We start from the raw sequence: 20,840 nt of genomic DNA, 5'->3' as shown, positions 1-20,840 counted from the left end.
AATAGAGGTGAATTCTATTGTATTGGTGGACTTCACCTCTCTAATAAAGGTAATACACAATGTGATAAGTCTATCATTTTCCATATATGTAAAGCACCACAAACGAATTCTATTTGTTATGATATGTTGAACAATACTTTGATTCGAGTCTCGGCTAACCTCGCTTGACTCGGACGAGTCAACCACGTGATGGATAATCTCTTTGGGTTGGGGGCACCCCAAAATTGAGCCAAACGGATCTATTTATTTATGGTCCGCCCAAATTACTAATACTGAGCCCAGACTCTTCTAGCTCAAGGCTTTAAGCCTCAAAATTACAGCATCAGACCCTAACTCGTCTTCAACCCCAGTATCGTCGAAACCTGTACTGAGTTAAGAGTGTCAGTATAAAAAACAAACACAATGTTGAAGTTCCTGTCGAGAGTGAGGATCGAGTTTAATGCCTTGGACCCGCGTACGGCGTCGTGTCTGGAGTTCTTGGCACAGTGCAACGCCCGCAAGGCCAAGGAGTCCAACCCCTCCTGCGCCGTCCAAGTCAAGCGCCGAACCGACGACGAGCCGCCCAAGATCACCGTCACCTTCGTCAACGGCGTCGAGGAGGTCTTCGACGCCACCGCCACTCCCGCCCAGGACATCAGGAACATGATCCTTGAAAAGGGTCAGAGCCTCGAGACCGAGCAGATGTTCCGCGACGCCGGCGAGCCCTGGCCCGTCATTATCCCCGCAGAGGAGCTCCACCAACCGGCCCCTGGTACCAAGGTGCGTAAAGGTTTTACATTTCTGTGATCTTTTTTGCCTTCGCTGGGTTTTTTTGGGGTGAATCGTCAGCGCGGCATTTCGTCGAGCATCTAACATGCAATGAATAAAAGGTGGTTGGATCCGATTTTATTGTTTTTCAGTACTTACTGGCACTGTTGAAACTTTCAGTCATACAATTTGTTATTGGTGTAATCACCCTTGTTGCGGTTGCTATATATTCATATCGATTTGTTCTAATCGAAATCCCCATGTCTGTCAAAATTTATGGCCATAGAATGTTTTGAAGATATCTTCAATTGTTTTGTTCATATCCTCTTGCTCTTTCTGGTTGAGGCCTAGAAGGATTTATTTGTTATATATTGTTTTTCTCACGTTGCCAATGTGTCGTTTCTTTCAGCCGAGGAAAGCAGACGAGAAAAAGCAGTAACCTGTCGTCGTTTGATCAAACATATTACTGGGGAGCGCTGCTTATATATTCATTCAGGTCTGTTAGACTTCCATTCGGTGTTTCATTTGGAAAAAAAGAGAATTCTTGTATTGGAGTTGCAATTTAGACAACTCTGTCTTGTTGTGTTTTTGCTTCACTGTAGAAGCTTTTGATATGAATGATTAGTTGATGTTGAATACTCGGAGTATGAATTGTGATGGAAGCTCTGATTGGTTCTTGCAGTCGTTATAACATCAACCAAAATAATTTCTTGTTTAATCTATCCAGCTCATGCATACAACCATAGACTGGATGGAATAAACTGGGATAGAAGCAGCAACCATACGTAAAGTAAATTTATTTTTCGATAAAACAGCATTAACCAAATGTATATCAAGGCGAATTTATGTAGCTCTCTTTTACATCATCGCCTACATGCAAATCAACATATATCCCCACTGATGACTGAGATGAACCTATTTCAAGTCTCGGTCAGATGATTCTTTATGAGTTTATTTACACCCATCATTTAGAAATACAGAGATATAGACGACATTTCTCCACAACTGACTTCTTTCTTCTAAATACAATCACAAGTTGACCAGCCAGGAAGCAAAATACAAAATTACAGCATAACATATGCAGTCTATTCAGCGATCTTCCCGTCGAACTGCATTAGGGTCTGAGACCATGTCCATCATCATCTTCTCTGGTGAATCCTCCCAATTTGCAAATGTTTTCAAGTCAACCTATGAGGACAAGGGCCCAAAAAAAAAAAAAAAATGCATTATTAACTTCAAAATGCAAATATTGCCCTTGTCTGATGTAAGATAGATTACCTTTCGTCTTTGATCAGTGAAAAGTTGTTCCCTCTTCTTATATGAATCTTGCACATCCTTGGCGCTTCTCCCACCAAGCCCCCAAACTTCAACTTCTGAAATCAAAGCTTCAACAGGTAGGAAGCCCTGATTGCACCAATTTAAGCTCAATTATTATTACATTAAATTAACCCAGCATACCCTATAAGTTATAATTTTCAGTCACAGTTGCTTAAAATTGAAAAAAATAAAAATTTGTATCGGAAGATTTAGATACTTAAGTTAAGTCCATACTTTTTCTTTTTCTTTTATAAAAATCGCAGTTAATAACTTTCAACTGCTTGCAACATAACTTTTATACCTGATCAGGAAAGAGGGAGCCAGGTTGATACGTTTTGTCAGCTGCATGGTGGCGGATAGTAACTTTGGAAAAATCTTCATCAATAAAAATTCTTTCATTTCCCAAACTTCCGCCAAATCCTATCCCCACAGGCTTTGGTTTCGGCTCATATGTCCTACCAGTGGGATGCAGATGGCTGTACACAAAGTTCTTTTCCTTTCCTGTCAATGATCATAGTTCATATACGGTTAGTTTCAGAGACATCTAGTCAGCAATTTTGAGAACGGAAAATATTCTGAGTATCTCTCCTTCCATTTTTCCTCTACGTTACATACCAGTAGGTGGATACACATGAAAGACTGGACTTATAGCATATAGATTTCCCGAACTTCCATAAAAGAGATCCTTATTTTCAAAACCCTGATTTGTGAGTGCACCTACAGTCCATTTTCTCTCGTTGGCTCTACCATCACTGGCATCTCCTGAAGTTGCAGAAAACAGCATAAGCAGTGGCCCTTGGTAACCTTCAATGTTAGACCAGAATCTATTCAACCCTCTGCCATGAAGAGATGACCTGCAAATTAGTATGCAATGAAACACATCAGACAAATAATAAAGAACTGCTGACAAAATTTAAGCCTCGATCCTACTGGAATTTGTCATCAAATAACAGTAAGGATGCAATGGAAGAAAAACTAGGTATGCGGGAAAGATTAATGTAAAACATTTCCATAAACATAACACGTCAACTAACTACCTTATCATCATTTACTGGACTCCGAGACCGTGAAAACAATAAAATAAATATTTCAGGATATTATGGTTGTATATATTGGTACTGAGGTTATATTCATGAAAGTACTAAAATTTAATAATACCAGAACAGAGACGAGCGACATGGAATGCGATTGCGCAGGAAAGAATTCAAACAACACGAGATCAAGGGGATAAAATGACACACCTGTAAAGTAGGTTCTTGTCTATTCCATCAGTCTCGCTGGGGAAGCATACTTTTGATATCTCTTCACTTATTGTGCCTCTCAATGCAAGGGAAATCGCCCATGCCATTCCACTAGACAAAAGATGAGAACTGTATGCCATGGTTGAAGCATTCTCTACCACTGATGAAGTTGAGCATTCTAGTCCATCCTGCCATCAAAATCCGTTTCATTCTGGTAATATAAATTTCCAAGTTCAAAAATAACTTGAGTGATCTAAAAAAGCAACTCGTTCTATAAGCAAGTGCCTCAATACATAAAAGGTTCTGACTGAGTGCACTTCCCATTATGTCTTAACGAGTCCTTAACCCATAAGCTCAAATACATGATATCGTATTGGCAAGGCAACAAGATAATGAAATATAAGAGAAATGGAAACATGAAGGCTTATGATTTTGTTCAATTGAAAAGATGTTAGATACCTTGTGAGAAACACAGTTTTTGAGAATTGCATACACAAACTGTGAAAAGCAATCTGGGAGACTAGGCACTGTTCTCACAACCCAAGAAAGAAACTTCCCCACAGGAAGTTCAACTTCCAAACCCGAGAGCTGGCAATCCCACACATTCAAGCCACTGCCAACGTCAGCGCATGAAACAATAGCCGACAAAACAATCTGATTAATATCCGGCAGAGGTAAATCTGTTTTCTCTTTGGAAATTTTCGAAGTCCTAGAATTCCAGGAAATGGCCCAACACATCCAAAGAAGCATAAGCACGTCCACGGGCTTAAGCGACCCGGTTATCTTACACTCAACATCATCAGATTCAAATTCCAAGTTCGAAGGCGAACCCGCCTTTTGAAGTGTCACAGCAAACACTCTGAGCAATATATTAAGCGACATAGACGCAGACATTCTTGCACAGCACTTATTATAGCCTCTAACGAACTCAACCCAGCTCACTCCGCCTTTCTCCGAGATGAAAATCAGGTCCAAAATTGACGAACCAAGATGATCCAACAGCATCGGAAAAGAATCAGGCACTGTAAGAGCTTCACATACTGGGTTCTTGTGAGTTAAAGAGAAGCATTGCTGAAAATTTGAAACGCAAAAGCTTCAATTTCTGGTTTATAGAGGCATAGTATGAAAATTGAATTCGAGGAGTTGAGTTGGCATTTTGAATCTACCTGAAGAGAGTTGAGGGGAATTGCATTAGAATCAGGATGGGCGAGGCTGGAGAAAGATTTCTGAAGCATAGAAAGAGCTCCAGTGGAGGCTGCTAGGGCTTCCGCCTCTCGTTGCTCGATCGAAACTTTCTGCTCCGTCGAAGTTGATGCACCCATTTTCGCTGGATTTTCTCCGCAACCGGTTCTTTTCTTTTCTCAAGATATTGCGCCAACTTACCGACCTATCTGCTGCGTTTCTTTAGTTAGAACGATCTCACAATACGGTGTCGTTTTAGGCCACGTGGCAGGAGCGATGCTTAAATCATGCCACGTTTCGGGTAACGGTTATTGACTGGATGTTAAGCGCATTTCCGAATCCAGCAACCCGACCTTTTTTCAGTTCGGATCCAAGATACAGATACATTATACATAGAAGAAACTAGTGGAGCGGAGTGGAGAGCAGACTGAACCACCGCTCAAGCTCAGGGGTTGCAATCTGATTAGGGTTTTGCTGCAAGCACTCGACGAGTTAAGCTGAGATTTTCATCACCGAATCCAATGGCACCACCTCCAGGCCCTTACTCTGGCACCAGCACCCTCGCATTGGTACACTGCTTTCCTTTCCCGCTCATCTCTTCTGCGGAGGAATGTGATCGTAAAGTTTCTTTCTTTAAATTTTGAATGTTTGATAGGTTGCTCGTGCATCGGCCTTCACTTTCGGTCTGGTTTATGGAAGCGTGAAGCTCAGGGTTCTCAAGGTGCTTCCTGATCTCCTTCGATTTGACTTCTTCTTATTTCATATTTATATTTGCTAAAAATTACGGATGTATAAGTATAGTTCGAACTGATTGGCGATCCTGTTTGCGCGTCTGCTTATTCATTCTTCTTAGCAATACAATGCTATGGGATTTAAAAATGATTCAACTTTTGTATACAGATTTGCATACAGAGCATTTTGTCCCAAACCCATGTTTTCTTGTTGAAAGCAATCTTTGTTCCCTTAGTCATTTCAACTTGTCTATTGTTTCTGTGGTTCTGTTACTGATATATATTATAATATATATGTGGTGTGGTTATTCTTACTGATTACATGCCATGTGATTATAACCAAGTCCCTCATTCGCAGATTTAATTTTATATGCTTCAGTTTGGTTGTTCTTGTTTGATTTTTAGGCCTTTTCATGTGAGTAGATTTCTAGGCAGCACTGCATTTGATCTTATGGCCCTTTAATTGCTTTTGCAAAGTAAAATAAGCTGGTGGTTGAGAACTGGCAATTGCTAATATGCCTCTGTTGCATAAATCAGTCTGTTTCATAGTAGTTAGGTCCCAAGGCCTGAGTGGGGTCTTTGAAACTACTTTCAGGATTTCAAATGTGCTTTTGATTTCGACTCCAAAATTTGTAGATTCCAAGATGCCAATTCAATTCCGAAGTTGCAGATTTTTCTGAAATCTAGGATTTTTAGTTTTGAAGAAGTGTTTTGGAATTTTCAGATGCTTTTGAAAGGAGAATTGTTGAACTTTTCCTCTCCTTCATTTGCTTTGCCTTGTGAAAAAATTAAGAAAGAGAACCTTAACTTGCTTTTGTACATCATACATATTTTTCGTGCATTGTATAGATGTTTATTTACTTTGTTCTTTTGATTATTAGATGAAGGCCAAGTCACATAAGAAAGCTGAAGCCAAGGCTAAACATTGACGGGCTGAAGTCGTTAGCAGGGCAAGATCATTAGAAATTTTTGCCAGAAGAACGTTTATTTTATGATTAGTTAGTAATATTACATTGACCAACTCCTACCCTTTAGAAGCTTCAACCATAGGCTGAGTGCCAGCCTTTTCGGATTGTTGTTTTGTAGTTGCATAACTAGTATCCTTGAAGAAGCTATGTGTAAGAGTGGTCTTTGCTCCTGTTTCACTCTTTTATTTTTAGTTCAATCGTTGGCATTTTTTGTGTAGTCTTGATTCTTGAAAGCAAATTTTTTATGTTTTATTACTTTTGTACCATAATCTCTTCTCATCTTTCAGCTCCAACGGGTATCGAAACAGAAAATTTGGGATTTATAATATTGGTGGTAGAGCATTTACCTTCGCAACTACAGCACAAAACGTAAAGTTTTGTTTACACTACATTATGCAACTGTAACACGACTTCTTTTACGACAGCAAAAAGGACAGGTTATAAGCAGTTGAGCTTTTATGTTCGATTTTGTTAAATCATTGGCCAATATTTTTTTTATAGGAAACGATATTCTACTTTAATCTAATCTAAACTACGGGGAGGGGGACTCGAACTCATATGCAGAGTGGAGAGCTTTATCAAGAAGAGGGAGTCAAGGACATCAAGAAGGAAATTGAGTTGGAGACCAAGGAAAAGTGAAACGGAAGAGAATAACAACACAAAGAGCAAGAAGAAGACAGGCGTAGAGTTAGGGATAGATATAGGGAAGGAGATAGAGATAGAGATAGACACAGAGGAGGTATAGATAGAGATGGGAGGGAGAGGCGAAGGGAAAGGTATGATAGAGATGAGAGGCGTAGAGATACACATTATAATGATGATGGTGATGACAGGGGAAGGCATACAGATCGATACAATAAGCATAAGAGAGATGGGTATGAAGACGATGGAGATGTTAAGGAAGATGGTGATGATAGGAGAGGTAATAGGGATCGGCAGAATGGCCAGAGCCATTCGGATGAACCCAAATTGTATCAGGTTTATAAGGGCAGGGTTTCCAGAGTGATGGACACCGGTTGCTTCGTTCAGTTGAATGATTTAAGAGGGAATGAGAGTCTGGTTCACGTTTCATAGATGGCAACTCGGCGAATTAGTAATGCTAAGGATGTGGTGAAGAGGGATCAGGAAGTTTATGTGAAGGTGATTTCAATTTCAGGTCAGAAGTTGAGCCTTTCGATTTGGGATGTTGATCAATATACAGGGAAGGATTTGCTACCCTTGAAGAAGAGCTCAGAGGATGATGCTCTCAGGACGAACCCATCTTTTTCAAAGGATGGACCTATGACTAGGACTGGTCTTTCCGGGATTAGGATTGTGGAAGAGGATGAGGTTGGCCCATCACGCCGGCCATTGAAGAGAATGAGTTCGCCAGAGAAGTGGGAAGCCAAACGGTTGATTGCCTCAGGTGTTTTGGGTGTTACAGAGTATCCTATGTATGATGAGTAAACATGTGGGATGCTTTATCAAGAAGAGGGAGCTGAGGACGAGCTTGAGATTGAGCTCACTGAGGACGAGCCAGCCTTTTTAAATGGACAGAGCAGGTATTCTGTTGATATGTCACCTGTGAAAATCTTTAAGAATCCAGAACTGTCACTGGGTCGTGCAGCTGCACTTCAGTCCACACTCATTAAGGAGCGTAGAGAAGTGCGTGAGCAGCAGCAAAGAACCATGTTGGATTCTATCCCAAAGGATCTAAATCGTCCCTCGGAAGATCCAATGCCAGAGACTGGTGAGAGGCATCTTGCACAAGAATTTAGAGGTGTTGGTTTGTCGGCATATGATATGCCTGAGTGGAAGAAGGATGCTTTTGGGAAAACCATCAGTTTTGGGCAGAAGCCAAAACTCTCAATCCAGGAACAGAGGCAGAGCTTGCCTATCTACAAGCTGAAGAAAGAATTGATTGTGGCGGTGCATGAGAACCAAGTGCTCGTCGTCATTGGTGAGACTGGTTCAGGTAAGACAACACAGGTAACGCAGTATCTTGCAGAAGTGGGTTACACGACAATGGGTAAGATTGGTTGTACACAACCACGTATGGTGGCTGCCATGTCTGTGGCCAAGAGGGTTGCTGAAGAGTTTGGTTGTCGTTTAGGAGAGGAAGTCGGCTATGCAATTTGATTTGAGGATTGCACTGGTCCAGATACTGTCATCAAGTACATGACTGATGGTATGCTTCTTAGGGAGATTTTGATTGACGAGAACCGTTCTCAATATTCTGTGGTCATGCTTGATGAAGCTCATGAGAGGACAATCCACACAGATGTTCTTTTTGGACTGCTGAAGAAGCTTGTGAAGCGGAGACCAGACCTTCGTTTGATTGTCACATCTGCTACTTTGGATGCTGAGAAGTTCTCTGGTTATTTTTTCAACTGTAACATCTTTACTATCCCTGGGAGAACTTTTCCTGTAGAGATACTCTACACTAAACAGCCCGAAAGTGACTACCTTGATGCATCTCTAATAACTGTTCTACAAATACATTTAACAGAACCTGAAGGTGACATCCTTCTTTTCTTGACTGGACAAGAAGAGATTGATTTTGCATGCCATTCTCTTTATGAGAGGATGAAAGGTCTTGGTAAAAATGTTCCTGAGTTGATTATCCTACCAGTGTATAGTGCCCTTCCTAGTGAAATGCAGTCAAGGATATTTGATCCTGCCCCACCAGGTAAGAGGAAAGTAGTTGTGGCTACTAATATTGCTGCATCACTGACCATTGATGGGATATTTTATGTCATTGATCCTGGTTTTGCAAAGCAAAATTTTTATAACCCAAAGCAGGGGCTAGATTCACTGGTCATAACTCCAATGTCCCAAGCATCAGCGAAGCAACGAGCTGGGCATGCTGGGCGTACAGGCCCCGGGAAATGTTACCGCCTCTACACTGAGAGTGCATACTGCAATGAGATGTCCCCTACTTCAATTCCAGAAATCCAGAGGATAAATCTTGGGACTACTACACTTACGATGAAAGCTATGGGGATAAATGATCTCTTGTCTTTTGATTTTATGTATCCTCCTTCACCCCAAGCACTCATTTCTGCCACGGAGCAATTGTACAGTTTAGGAGCACTGGATGAGGAGGGGCTGCTCACCAAATTGGGTATGCAAATGGCTGAGTTTCCTCTGGATCCACCCTTATCTAAGATGCTATTGGCCAGTGCGGACCTTGGATGCAGTGATGAGATCTTGACCATCATTGCAATGATTCAGACAGGCAATATTTTTTACAGGCCTAGGGAGATCAGAAGAGAGCCAAGTTTTTCCAGCCAGAGGGAGATCATCTGACTTTACTTGCAGTCTATGAGGCTTGGAAAGTTAAGAATTTTTCAGGGCCATGGTGATTTGAGAACTTTGTTCAGTCTCAATCCTTGAGGAGGGCACAGGATGTCAGAAAACAGCTTCTCAGCATCATGGACAAGTATGTTCTTCTAATTTATCTTGATGTGTATTCGTGGTTGCATGGATCTTTTTTTCTGGTTTCACATGTGCATGAACGGTTTTAAAAGATGTAGATTAATGTTCTAGGTTTGCTCATGTGTTGGTACATTGTATTTTTGCAGTAGTCGTGAATTAGGCATGTTTTTTTGCTGTCTGTACTTGACAGAAATGCTGAAATGTTGTTCAGGCCTAGTTTGTATTTTAAAATCTAGATATTTGGTACCTGAGCAGCGAATAGATCATTACAAATTGTCATGTTGATGTTACCTCATACACTGTTTTCAGAGCATTATAGCAGAAGTGCTTTTTTCCACCATTTTTTCAGGGGTTAAGTATAGTATCTTTATAACTACCCTTTTGTGTATAGCTAAATTGCCAGTTTATGCTCTTTAAATGTGCTCTCTTGTGTAGACATGTTAGTCATTTTGATACTGGAATTGTTTTTCTTGGTAAAGCGGTGTTTGTTCAAAAATATTGCAAAACTGTTTTAAAAGTTGATATGGAAATTCAGATGGCATATTAAACATCCTACCATTGCCATTAACAGATTTCATTGATTGACATAGCATTGTCATGTAAGCTCCAGGATAGATTATTAGAAAGATTGTGTATAAAAACCTAGCATAAGTTTGTCATGCCAATGTCTCTACTAGCACCCCCTTGGTTTAGTTTATAACAGTGGTCAACGATTTCTAAGTTGAGTATTCTGATTTGAAGATGAAATTGCATTCTGACTATAGATTGTGAATTTCAGGTATAAACTGGATGTTGTCAGTGCTGGAAAGAATTTTCCAAAGATCAGGAAGGCAATTACAGCAGGGTTTTTCTTCCACGTGCTAGAAAGGACCCGCAGGAGGGTTATAGAACCCTAGTGAAGAACCAACCAGTTTATATACACCCAAGCAGCGCCCTCTTCCAGAGACAACCAGATTGGGTGATCTACCATGAACTGGTTATGACTACAAAGGAGTACATGCGTGAGGTGACGGTCGTCGACCCCAAATGGCTCGTGGAACTGGCACCCAGGTTCTTCAAGGTGGCAGATCCCACCAAGATGAGCAAGCACAAGCGTCAAGAACGTATTGAACCGCTATATGATAGGTACCATGAACCTAACTCTTGGCGTCTTAGTAAGCGATGTGCTTGATATGAGTGTCATCTGGTGCTATCAGCATGAACTCGTCTTGGTCTTGTATTGGTTTTTCTGTCTTAATGTAATGTGAATATCTTGTAATTCCTTAAGCTAATTTTTTGACATTGAGGGCGGGAGATCCTGTATGGACTATGGAGAAACTTTTGCCAACAATTTTTGCTCAATGGTCGTTAGCTTTTCAAACTTTTGTCAAAGTCGTAAGACTCAAGTTGATTTTGGACTTTTTTGGAGTGATGGGTAATGATATTGGCCTTATGATATCCGCATCCTTTACCAAGGATCAAATGCAGACTTTTATTATGGTTTAACTCGCTAGGTCCATGATTCATAAAGTGTTTTCCACGACCGCCACCCCCAAATCTCTCCAAAACAAAAGAAAAGTGTCTCTAAGAATGCCATGCTATAATAATTAGGAAAGACATTAGATTTTATGGTTAAATCTGATCTCAAACTACTTCTCCTTGTACAATTCAATTAAAATTTCTCCCTTTTTTCCTGAAAAACTAAATTAAGTTGAACAAATCCGGAGATTTTGTTGAACTTGAACCACATATCATTCCCCTTTTCACTCTCTTTACACGTTACAATCGCAGCCGACAACAATGTCCTGACCCTTGACGAAGTTACGGTGTCTTAAATTCACAAATCACTCCAATCTTTTACTTAACAATTGTTTAATCATTTCTCGACCACTACACTCAACTTGTTCAGTGAAGTTGGTACACAATCTCACTCACTCAGAGAAGTCCCTCGTTTGGAGAAGAAGCAGAACCAAGATGGGCTCTGTTTCTCTGAAGATTGGTGATGGAACAGCCAGATTCAAAAGAGCAACGCTATGTTCATCAGCCGTCAATCTTCTCATGCTCTTCTCTGTCATCACGACTAATCTCTTCGCTCTCTACGCCTTCACATCCTCGCCAAAAGACCAACAAACCTACCATCTCCTTCACCACACCCAGAAGAACATCTCCCTCATCTCAGAGCAGGTCTCTCTGATCCTCAGAGAGATCGATTCCTCACAAAAAAAACTAGCTCAGATGGAAAAGGAGCTCCTTGGCTACGAAAGCATCGATCTTTCGAGATCCAACGTTGCACACGAGCTCAAACTCTTCCTTCAGCATCACCAGCTCCCTCTAGGCAAAGATTCGAGAACTGGGATCACTGAAATGGTGGCTTCCGTGGGTCATTCCTGCGAGAAATCTGCGGACTTGTTGTCTCAGTACATGAATTACAAGGTCTCCGGGCCTTGCCCTGACGATTGGAGTCTTGCCCAGAAGCTGATTTTGCGTGGATGTGAGCCTTTGCCCAGAAGGAGGTGCTTTGCCAAGACTCTTCCCAAGGTGGGTCTAAACCCTTTTCCCATTTCACTTTGGAAACCTGTTAGTGATAAGATCGTTACTTGGAGTGGTCTTGGGTGTAAGAGTTTTGAGTGCTTGAATAGTAAGAAATTGAGTAGAGACTGTGTTGGCTGCTTTGATTTGGTTAATGGGTTTGAGAATCAGAGATTTGTTAAGGCTAGAGGCAAGAATGATTTCCTTATTGATGATGTTTTAGCTCTGGGAAGTGGAGGAATCAGAATAGGGTTTGATATTGGAGGTGGGTCTGGTACCTTTGCTGCTAGAATGGCAGAGAGGAACATGACTGTGATCACTAACACTTTGAACATTGATGCCCCATTTAGCGAATTCATAGCTGCAAGGGGGCTTTTCCCTCTCTTTTTGAGTTTGGATCATAGATTTCCTTTCTACGATAATGTGTTCGATTTGGTTCATGCGGCCAGTGGATTGGATGTTGGTGGCAAACCCGAAAAATTCGAGTTCGTAATGTTTGACATAGACCGAATTTTGAGGCCTGGAGGTTTGTTTTGGTTAGACAACTTTTATTGCTCCAATGAGGAAAAGAAAAGGGATTTAACCAGGTTGATCGAGCGGTTTGGATATAAAAAGCTGAAATGGGTTGTTGGGGATAAGGTAGATGCAGCAGCGTCAGGAAAGTCTGAAGTTTATTTGTCTGCCGTTCTGCAAAAACCAGTTAGAGTATGATGATCGGGTACTTGATGCTCTATCTAGCTTCTTCTGCACAAAATTTGTTTGGGTTCATTGCTTTTTAACATCCTCGTGAAATTTCTTCCACGTCGCAATAAGGGCAGCATCAATTGCTAATTTTCCTTACTGCAAGCTGGGGGTAGAATCTGTTCTGTAATTTGAAAGCAATTTTATTTCTTGATTTGTACTTTAGGGGATATTAGTTGTTCTGTTCTCTGGACAATGAATTGTTAGGGAATGAAAGAATCATAGTGTATTCGTGAATGTATTTAGGGTTTAGTTAGCATTCAAATATGCATGCCCTTCTCTGATCCTAGTTAGTTAGCATGGTCTGGGTTTTCCCCCAAGAACCTGAAGAATCAGTTATTTAATATCTTTGTACTGGTAATTTCAATTCTGTGGTTTCAGGCTTTAACCCAAGAAAAGTACGATAAATTAACCATTTAGTTTTATAACCTCTTTCAGAGACCAGAGGTATCTATATCTTATGTCAATATTCTGCTTCAACTATATTAATGCTTCAATATATAAGTTTCAACTATGCCGTGTTTAGTAGATATAAAAAGCTACATCAAGCACAAATGTTCCAAGTACACTAGTACAGTTTCCTCATCTAGTTTCACTTCCTGCTAACTAATGTCAGCTATTAATGCATCAAATCCACCTAAAGCACAAAAGCTAAAGTACACTAGTAGCCACATCAACTGACCTAGCTTGAGTTTTCTGAATGCATAGTAAGATCAAATACATCAGGCACAATCAAGCTGGAAACAACTCAACAATGCACCCTAGTTGCAAACCTATCGTGCAATCTGGCACGGTCAGAGACAGCCATCTTAAGTACGGCCACCTTCGGACATGGTGCCATTAATCCCTTGCATTGCAGCACTATTCAGAAGCTTCATTCCCTCCTCGCTCATCTGCTGAACTTCTGTAGGTGAAAGGATCCTGATACAGCGAACACAACCAACGAATTCCCTGCAAAAATATCCACAAGTGAAAACCATCAAAATTCAGAATCTGGCAGTATAATCTAAATTAATAGCAGCAAGTTGGTTTACTTACTCCCAAGGATCATCCCCAACAAGTAGAACGTCATTCTCATAATCCACATAAACCAATTTCCACCCTGAACCTCTTGGGTCATTTAGCAGCCCTTCCAGTCCAAACATGCATTCAATTGCAGAACATAGTTCTTCATAGTTTTTGAAACTAGTAACATCAATTGACCTTCCAACAGATCCCGTCTTTTGTACCTGTCAGCCAAAACCAAATCCATTAAACTCCGTTGAAACAACAGATAACCTCAACAAAATCATAAATTTAAGGAATCGAAAAAATGCATACTTTTGTATAGGTTCGCACAGGTGGAACCACTTGATGCCATGAACCGTTGTTCTGCAGTAGACTGCTCTCATCAAGATCTATATTGCTTGAGGATGTACCGCCTGAGTTGTCTGCCAGGTCTTGCCTGGAGAAAGCCTGGGAGTCTCCTAGGCTTGCAGAGGTAATCTGAGACTGAAGATCCTGGCTCGAGCTCAAGTTACCAAGCAAGCAATCTGAGGGGTTGTGGAAATCTGCATTCTTTAATGTAGAAAACTCATCCAGTATGGTGCTTGAAACAGAAGGGTCAATAACAGCGCTTACACCACTACCAACATCAACGTTTGGACAACCATAAATCCCACTTTGATTGTTGCTCTCATCTGACAAATCTCTGAGACTGCTTGAGTTAGAAATACAATTAAGGCTACCAGGACCTTGATGGGATGAAGTGAGCTGATCCACTTGGGGTAAAAGCCTACAATTATTCAGGCTATTATCCCACATTTCCTGACCAATTGAAGTTAGGGAGGAATTATTTGCTTCAGTTAAAACAGCTGAAGAATCTTGCAAACCAAACACAGACAAAGGCCCCTGTGATCTAAGTGTCCCGGCAAAGGGTTGATAAGACTGGTAAAATATGCATTCATCATTGTCTAGGAATGGAAGCGAACCATTTGTGCTATTGAAATCTGAATTAGGCATATCAGTTTGTTGGGAGTGGTAAAGTAATGATTCCAAAGGCGGCTGCATAGGCCGTGGGCTAGTTTGTAGTTGCGCTGCACTTTGGTTTTGGTTGGCAAATGTCAGCTGGTTCACAAGGTTATAGGGACTAACAAACCCTGCAGCCAATTTATCTTCAATTCCCAGTCCTGTAGAATTCAACTGGCTTAACTGATCGGCAGAAAAATCAGTTTCTAATTTTGTCTTGTCAGTGCTATTTCCAACTGGTGCTTGACTTCCAAACTTTGTTAGGTTGTTCAGCTTTCCTGGTAGAATTGCATGAGATGTTGTATTCACGTCTATTGTAGCAGATTGATCCAGAGATGATTGGGGAGGGTTTTGACTCTGTAGAGATGTACCTTCTGAAAAGACACCCGGATTCTTTTGGATGAGTTTTGCCTGCATGGCCTTCATATCTGCTATTAGATCTCCATTAGCAGGTGATTGCTGTTGTAGAGCAGCTAAAGTTCCAGCATGATTAACAAGTTGAGGTTTCAGTAGCATATTGACTAGCTGTTCCGAACATAGATTTGAAATCGAGTACGGAAATGAGTTCCCATTTCCAATCTCAGGAACACGGATAAATGGTCTTTTAATCAAATTTCCCCACTCAGTTTCTGCTCCTGGTAGCACAAAAAACAGTCATAAAAAAACATCTAAGAGACTTTCTTGCATGAAAACAGAAAAAAAAAAACTTACCCAAGAATCCAGTGTGTGATGGCCGTTTAAGACTCGAAGTCAGAGAAGGAAATATGAAAATATTTTCAGGAGTCTCAATTTCCCATGAACTAACCCTGTTCTGTTTATCACAACACCCTGGCTCATCCCACTCTACCTGTTAATGAAGTGAATGTAGAAGAATCAACAGTTGAACATTCAAAGAAAACAGAAAAACACTTCATTATAATATTGATTAGGGAACATAAAAGCAAGATCACTTAGTAAAAGCTCAAAGTAGCTTAAGCCACCTGAAGATTCCGCCACTTTGAACCAGGCCATCTCAGTGGATCTAAATCACTAGTACTGACTATTGTACCCATATACCTGCAGAGAACATGCAAAAATGTTAACCTCTGGCCACGCATTAAAGCAATGAACATAACATTATCACATTGATAATGATGATGTTAATGTATCATGCAGAAAATATTGAAACCTGCTGCATTCTATCATCATTGAAAAGATTAAGAAAGACCAGACAGATATCTGGAACCATTAAAAGGGTTTACTACACCAATCACTGCTGTTTATTTCATCATGACATGTTGTGGCACATAATTAATATACAAAGCAATTCGGCCATTACCTGCGCTTACCCGACTCTTCTGTCTCGAACATCATTCCAAACCTCATTCCAACTGAGAGCTGGGTCCCATATATGGCCTTTTGGTATGTAGCCAAAGGTATGACAAATTCTGAAGGGCATGCCCTACGGGAGAGTAGAAATAGTAGCACAGTCAAGGAAAACTTCGCAAAATACACATATAGAGTAGAGTCCATATATATGTGCGAAATACAAATCAGTAAAAGAACACGCATTCATGCAAACCTTGGATTGTAGAATATAGTGAATGGACTTCGATTGGCTGCAGCATGAGCTGCAGCAGCAAGGACACCAATGTGCATGCTATCAGCAGATAGAACTGATGACGGCAATGTTGTTTGCTGACGATTTGCTCGTCTCACACCAATCATTAGCTGTGACTTCTCATCCCTTGTGATAGTGACGCAAATATAGAATCAGACAACAGTCAGTGGTAACTGACAACGTAATTCCAATATATGTGTGTGTGTTGTTTAACAGGCCTAACACAAAAATAGTAGAGATTTTAAACAAATTGGAAAACATTGTATCTGAAATTATTCGGTGAGCATAGCACCAAAGTTAATGGTTACTCATATTTGGAACTTTACAGCATGAAAACCTGGAACTCATTTCAACATCAATGTAGGCAACAATGTTTACCATAAGGACTGCGAGAAGTACAAGCAGGTAATTACTTTGTACCTGATAAACAGCACCGAATCACCCGCTCTAAGCCTCTTTGCACCAACAAACAAACTCCATCCAGTTGTGAGAAGGTGCCGCTTCGGCTGCCCTACATGGAAGGACAAAAATAGGATATACTCAACAAATATTTCAACAAGAAAAAATAGTATTTATGGGGAAAATATATCAAACAAGAATTTATCTTCTACAACCATAACCAACAAGTCGACTTCACATCACTTAACACAACATAGGATAGAAGCAACTACTTAAACACTCTCACCGCGATAAATATGGCGAAATGTCCAGCTATTATCATGCAAGTCTCGGACAACAAGTTCTTGGCTTGGTGGTTGCATTGTGAAATCCTGCAAGACATGACAAGAACAATGTGAATCCACATCATCCTGTTCCAATATAGCATGAAGAGGTTTCCCAAACACCAAAGAGACAGGAAATCAAGAAAGCCTCACTAGTGGAGGGAAGAGCTTTTCTGCTGCTCTGCGCGGCACAGAGAAGCCCCCATGTGTGCTTGTATCACTTGCAGTTAAAGTTTTGCAGAAAAATTCACTTGGATGTTTGCTAGGCTTTAGTCCAAAGTCTGGTACCGGGAAGACATCCTTTTCCTGATACAACAATAAATTATTTACCATAATTCACAACTTTACTGCTAAGAATAAATAAAAATTTGATAAATTTAAGGCATATGTAAATAGTAACTAAGCTTACAGAGTTCACTGGTTTAAGACTCATCTGTGCGTAGATTTCATCGGTTTCTTTGTCTGCCTATTAAAAACATAATACAAGAGTGAAAAAAACATAGACATTCTTGCAGAACTTTTTGATAGTATGTTCATATGTGAAGGGAACAAGTAATAGTCAGCCAAAACACATACATGCAGTGTAACATTTTGAACTTGACATAGCAACTGAGATGGGAGATTCGGATAGTTGGGAATCTGTGAGGTTGCCGTTCTTTTCGTGGAAACCGCCACCTACATTTACATAGGAAATGTTCATCAGCTGTCACATAGCGTTGGTATAAACAGAAACAGATCAACTTTGAAGCTGTGACATATCTTAAAATGTAGCATATTTATTTTATAAGCTTCTTAAAGCGAATGGTAAAACAGCCTAATCCCCTAATCCCCTACCCAGCAAATATCTTACTATAAAGCTGTCTGATATGTAAAGATGCTGGACTTATGAGTGAATCTTACTAAAGAGGGTGAGAAACTAATCCAAACCTGTTCGCTGTGTCCTTGAGGGAAGTAATATGAAAGACTTCCCACCTGAGGCAAACAAACAAGTGGGCCGGCGCAGGCATGCCATAACTCTGAATTTATAGCCTTCCGGGACCCTGAACGCAATTATCCCAGGAGCAAATGTAATAAGACACAACTTTTAATAGTTTCGCATAACAATTAACAAAGAGGACATTTAATTAAGAAGTATAAAAAGGGGTTATTAAGTGTGCTCAACGTGCTCCATTCTCAGCCCAGACGTTAAAGATTCAAACTTCTAAAATGAAATCAAAGAAGGCAGAGTTTTTATGAAGGGAACAAACCAGAATGATCCTGAAGCTCTTTCAATAGCTTCATCTCATCAAGTATGCTTGATTGTGCACCACTAAGCAAGCCCCCTGCTTTAATCTTCTCCTCAACTGAGCCCATTATCATGAGTTGCTGCGAGTCCCTCTCTATCTCAGCCAAAAGAAGCAAACTTTATCTTTAATACAAAACCGGGAACCGCAATACAAAAAGCCGTTACATCCCAGCAAGAAATCTCTCATTTTTTCATCTAAAAATCCAAGAATTGCTCTGTAGATGACCCAGCAGATCCGTTTGTCGCATATGATCTGTTCAAATTAAGAGTGACCCATTTCTGAGAATCCCATATTCTGAGAGAAAACAAACAATCCAATCCAATCCAATCCAATGTTTGGGCACAAAAGCAGAAGGCCCACACAAAACCTTTCAGAGTAGAACCAAAATCAAGGAACAAAAACTGAACAAAGGCACTGCAGTGATCTTTTTTAAGAAGTAGTGGGGCTTTAATTTGGAACAAACCAAGACCCATCAGTTTTCATCGAAGCACGCGGACCAAAGCATGAGTCTTGAGTACCCTCTCTCTCTGTCTCTCTCTGTCTCTCTCTTAATCGAGTGCTTGTTTTTACCCTCCAAAAGAAACCGACCTTTCGATGAGCCCACTTATCCTACTGATTGTATCTCTCTTTCACAATAAACAAAGGGAACAGAGGATCTCTATCACTATATCTTAGTAAAGTTTCTCTCTTTCCTTTGGTTTGCTTTGTTTTGCTTTGAAACTGGAAAGAGTGTGTGTGCATGGTCCAATCCTACGCACACACTTTCTGTATAGGGGTGATTCCGTTGCAGCTTTAAACTGTTGAGCAGAATGATAATATAATATATTTATTGTTATAATAGTAATGTTTTTAAGAGTTCTCTTCTTCTACAGCATTTGCGTCCAAGTGTGATAATAAAGAAAAGAGCAAAAAAAGCAGAGCAAGACTAGCTGAACACGAAAATAGTACAGTACTGATTCAGTACAGTAACCTCCTCTCTCTCACTCTAAGAGAGGGGGAGAGAGAGAGAGAGAGAGAGATTTTCGAAAAAGGAGGGACTAGGGAGAGCTATTTCAATGTGAAAAAAAAAACAAAGAATGTCAATATAGCGTATTTTAGCACGTGGATTACGAGGATTTGCAGGGTCCTATTCTCTGTCAGCTTTTGCATATATAGCTAAAGATACTACCCACTTTTCACTACTCTCTTGTAAGACTTGTATTCTATTTATTTATTTGTATATGAAGCTGTTCATATATAGATAAATAATTAATAATTAGGGTTTGTTTTTTCTTTCTTTTTTGTTGGTTTTGGAAAGAGGAAGAGAAGAAAAAAGAAATAAAAGAAAAGCTGCTTTCTGACTCGGCTCTTCTTCTTGCGTCTGGTGTTTTGACTGAACTGATGAACATCACGCGTGCCGTTCACGACAAAAAACAATCAACAGGGCGAGGCGCACGTTAATGTAGGTGCCACGTGTCAGATTCCTGTCTGATCCGTCGCGGCGCCGTTTCTGCGTTTCACACGTCTCGTTTGCACTTGACGTCTTTTCTTTCTTCTTTTAAATTCCGATCCGTGTCTCCCCGATTTTAATACACACCACTCCACTAGCTTACGTTCTCAATTCTCACACACTTTTACCATGATTAAATTATTAATAATAATAAATGCTGCTTCTTCTTTTTTTTTCATGTCCTATTTCTTTTTCTTTTTTAAGAATAGTTTTGTTGTGTTTTAGCAAAAGAAATCGTCAACTTACTTAAGATAGGAAAATATAATCTGGAACAGGCCATTGTTTAGTTGTGATTTGGTCCGAATGTCATATTTGATGATATTAATATTGATAGAGACTAGAGTTTGAATATTTATATCGATAAATAAGTCGGTGCGCATCATTTTAACTTGTGATTTATATTTAACGATGTGATCATGTGGGTCTCCAAAATGGGAAATTGGCAACCTTCTTCTTTTTCTTTTTTTTTTTTGGGTGGTAGGGAAAAGCTGCTGTCACGTTTCCACATTAACATGGCTCCATATTACGGTTTACATGATTACAAAATCATCCACTGCAGCACTGCCTATTGTTGCATTCCATGGTACCAGCATAAGCATGGGCAAAATCGTCACCCTATGCAATATTATAATTAACTAAATATTTCATAGGGAGTTGATTTTCTGACTTCTTTTTAGCCCATTTATACTCTTTTATTGACAATTATATACTCTCACTCACTCATTTTTTATCCATTTATATTTATTTTTTTGTTATAATAAAAAGTATGAGTGTAATGAGCCAAAAAGGGCAGGGGAAAATTAACCCCTATTTTATATTATTTTTCATGATTAAAAAAAAAACGTAAGCTTTTGAATATTTTGACCATGCAATATATCCAATCC

General features: G+C 40.1%; 5 protein-coding genes and 1 pseudogene across 7 annotated transcripts; 4 read left to right on the top strand and 2 right to left on the bottom strand.

The window, feature by feature from the left end:
- On the top strand, positions 255-1,428 carry LOC18788812. Its single transcript, XM_007225729.2, has 2 exons — positions 255-759; positions 1,157-1,428. The coding sequence occupies exons 1-2, from the start codon at positions 403-405 to the stop codon at positions 1,184-1,186; spliced, it is 387 nt and encodes a 128-aa protein (XP_007225791.1). The 5' UTR covers positions 255-402; the 3' UTR covers positions 1,187-1,428.
- LOC18793714 lies at positions 1,530-4,697 on the bottom strand. The gene is made up of 7 exons (XM_007222247.2): positions 4,472-4,697; positions 3,765-4,376; positions 3,306-3,493; positions 2,680-2,918; positions 2,366-2,565; positions 2,026-2,151; positions 1,530-1,935 (listed from the first exon to the last, which is right to left on the bottom strand). The coding sequence occupies exons 1-7, from the start codon at positions 4,625-4,627 to the stop codon at positions 1,837-1,839; spliced, it is 1,620 nt and encodes a 539-aa protein (XP_007222309.1). The 5' UTR covers positions 4,628-4,697; the 3' UTR covers positions 1,530-1,836.
- On the top strand, positions 4,803-6,438 carry LOC109949443. The gene is made up of 3 exons (XM_020564984.1): positions 4,803-5,056; positions 5,143-5,208; positions 6,100-6,438. The coding sequence occupies exons 1-3, from the start codon at positions 5,009-5,011 to the stop codon at positions 6,145-6,147; spliced, it is 162 nt and encodes a 53-aa protein (XP_020420573.1). The 5' UTR covers positions 4,803-5,008; the 3' UTR covers positions 6,148-6,438.
- On the top strand, positions 6,490-11,065 carry LOC18791745 (annotated as a pseudogene).
- Positions 11,222-13,277, top strand: LOC109947884. Its single transcript, XM_020559249.1, has one exon. The coding sequence runs from the start codon at positions 11,557-11,559 to the stop codon at positions 12,820-12,822; it is 1,266 nt and encodes a 421-aa protein (XP_020414838.1). The 5' UTR covers positions 11,222-11,556; the 3' UTR covers positions 12,823-13,277.
- Positions 13,334-19,531, bottom strand: LOC18788208 (auxin response factor 5). Of its 3 annotated transcripts, XM_020559243.1 has the most exons (15): positions 18,429-19,531; positions 18,109-18,221; positions 17,758-17,856; positions 17,591-17,647; positions 17,335-17,487; positions 17,145-17,229; positions 16,880-16,970; positions 16,421-16,585; positions 16,178-16,300; positions 15,840-15,915; positions 15,571-15,706; positions 15,231-15,494; positions 14,173-15,137; positions 13,891-14,081; positions 13,334-13,803 (listed from the first exon to the last, which is right to left on the bottom strand). In XM_020559243.1, the coding sequence occupies exons 1-15, from the start codon at positions 18,538-18,540 to the stop codon at positions 13,662-13,664; spliced, it is 2,772 nt and encodes a 923-aa protein (XP_020414832.1). In that variant the 5' UTR covers positions 18,541-19,531; the 3' UTR covers positions 13,334-13,661. The 3 variants fall into 3 exon arrangements, with proteins under 3 accessions (XP_020414832.1, XP_020414821.1, XP_020414825.1); XM_020559232.1 differs by having other exon boundaries at positions 14,173-15,494; XM_020559236.1 differs by having other exon boundaries at positions 14,173-15,488.

The sequence above is a fragment of the Prunus persica genome, chromosome G1 (assembly GCF_000346465.2).
Source record: "Prunus persica cultivar Lovell chromosome G1, Prunus_persica_NCBIv2, whole genome shotgun sequence".
NCBI classification, from domain to species: Eukaryota; Viridiplantae; Streptophyta; class Magnoliopsida; order Rosales; family Rosaceae; genus Prunus; species Prunus persica.
Note: the sequence above shows the minus strand (reverse complement) of the source record. Positions and strands in the feature narration are given on the sequence as shown.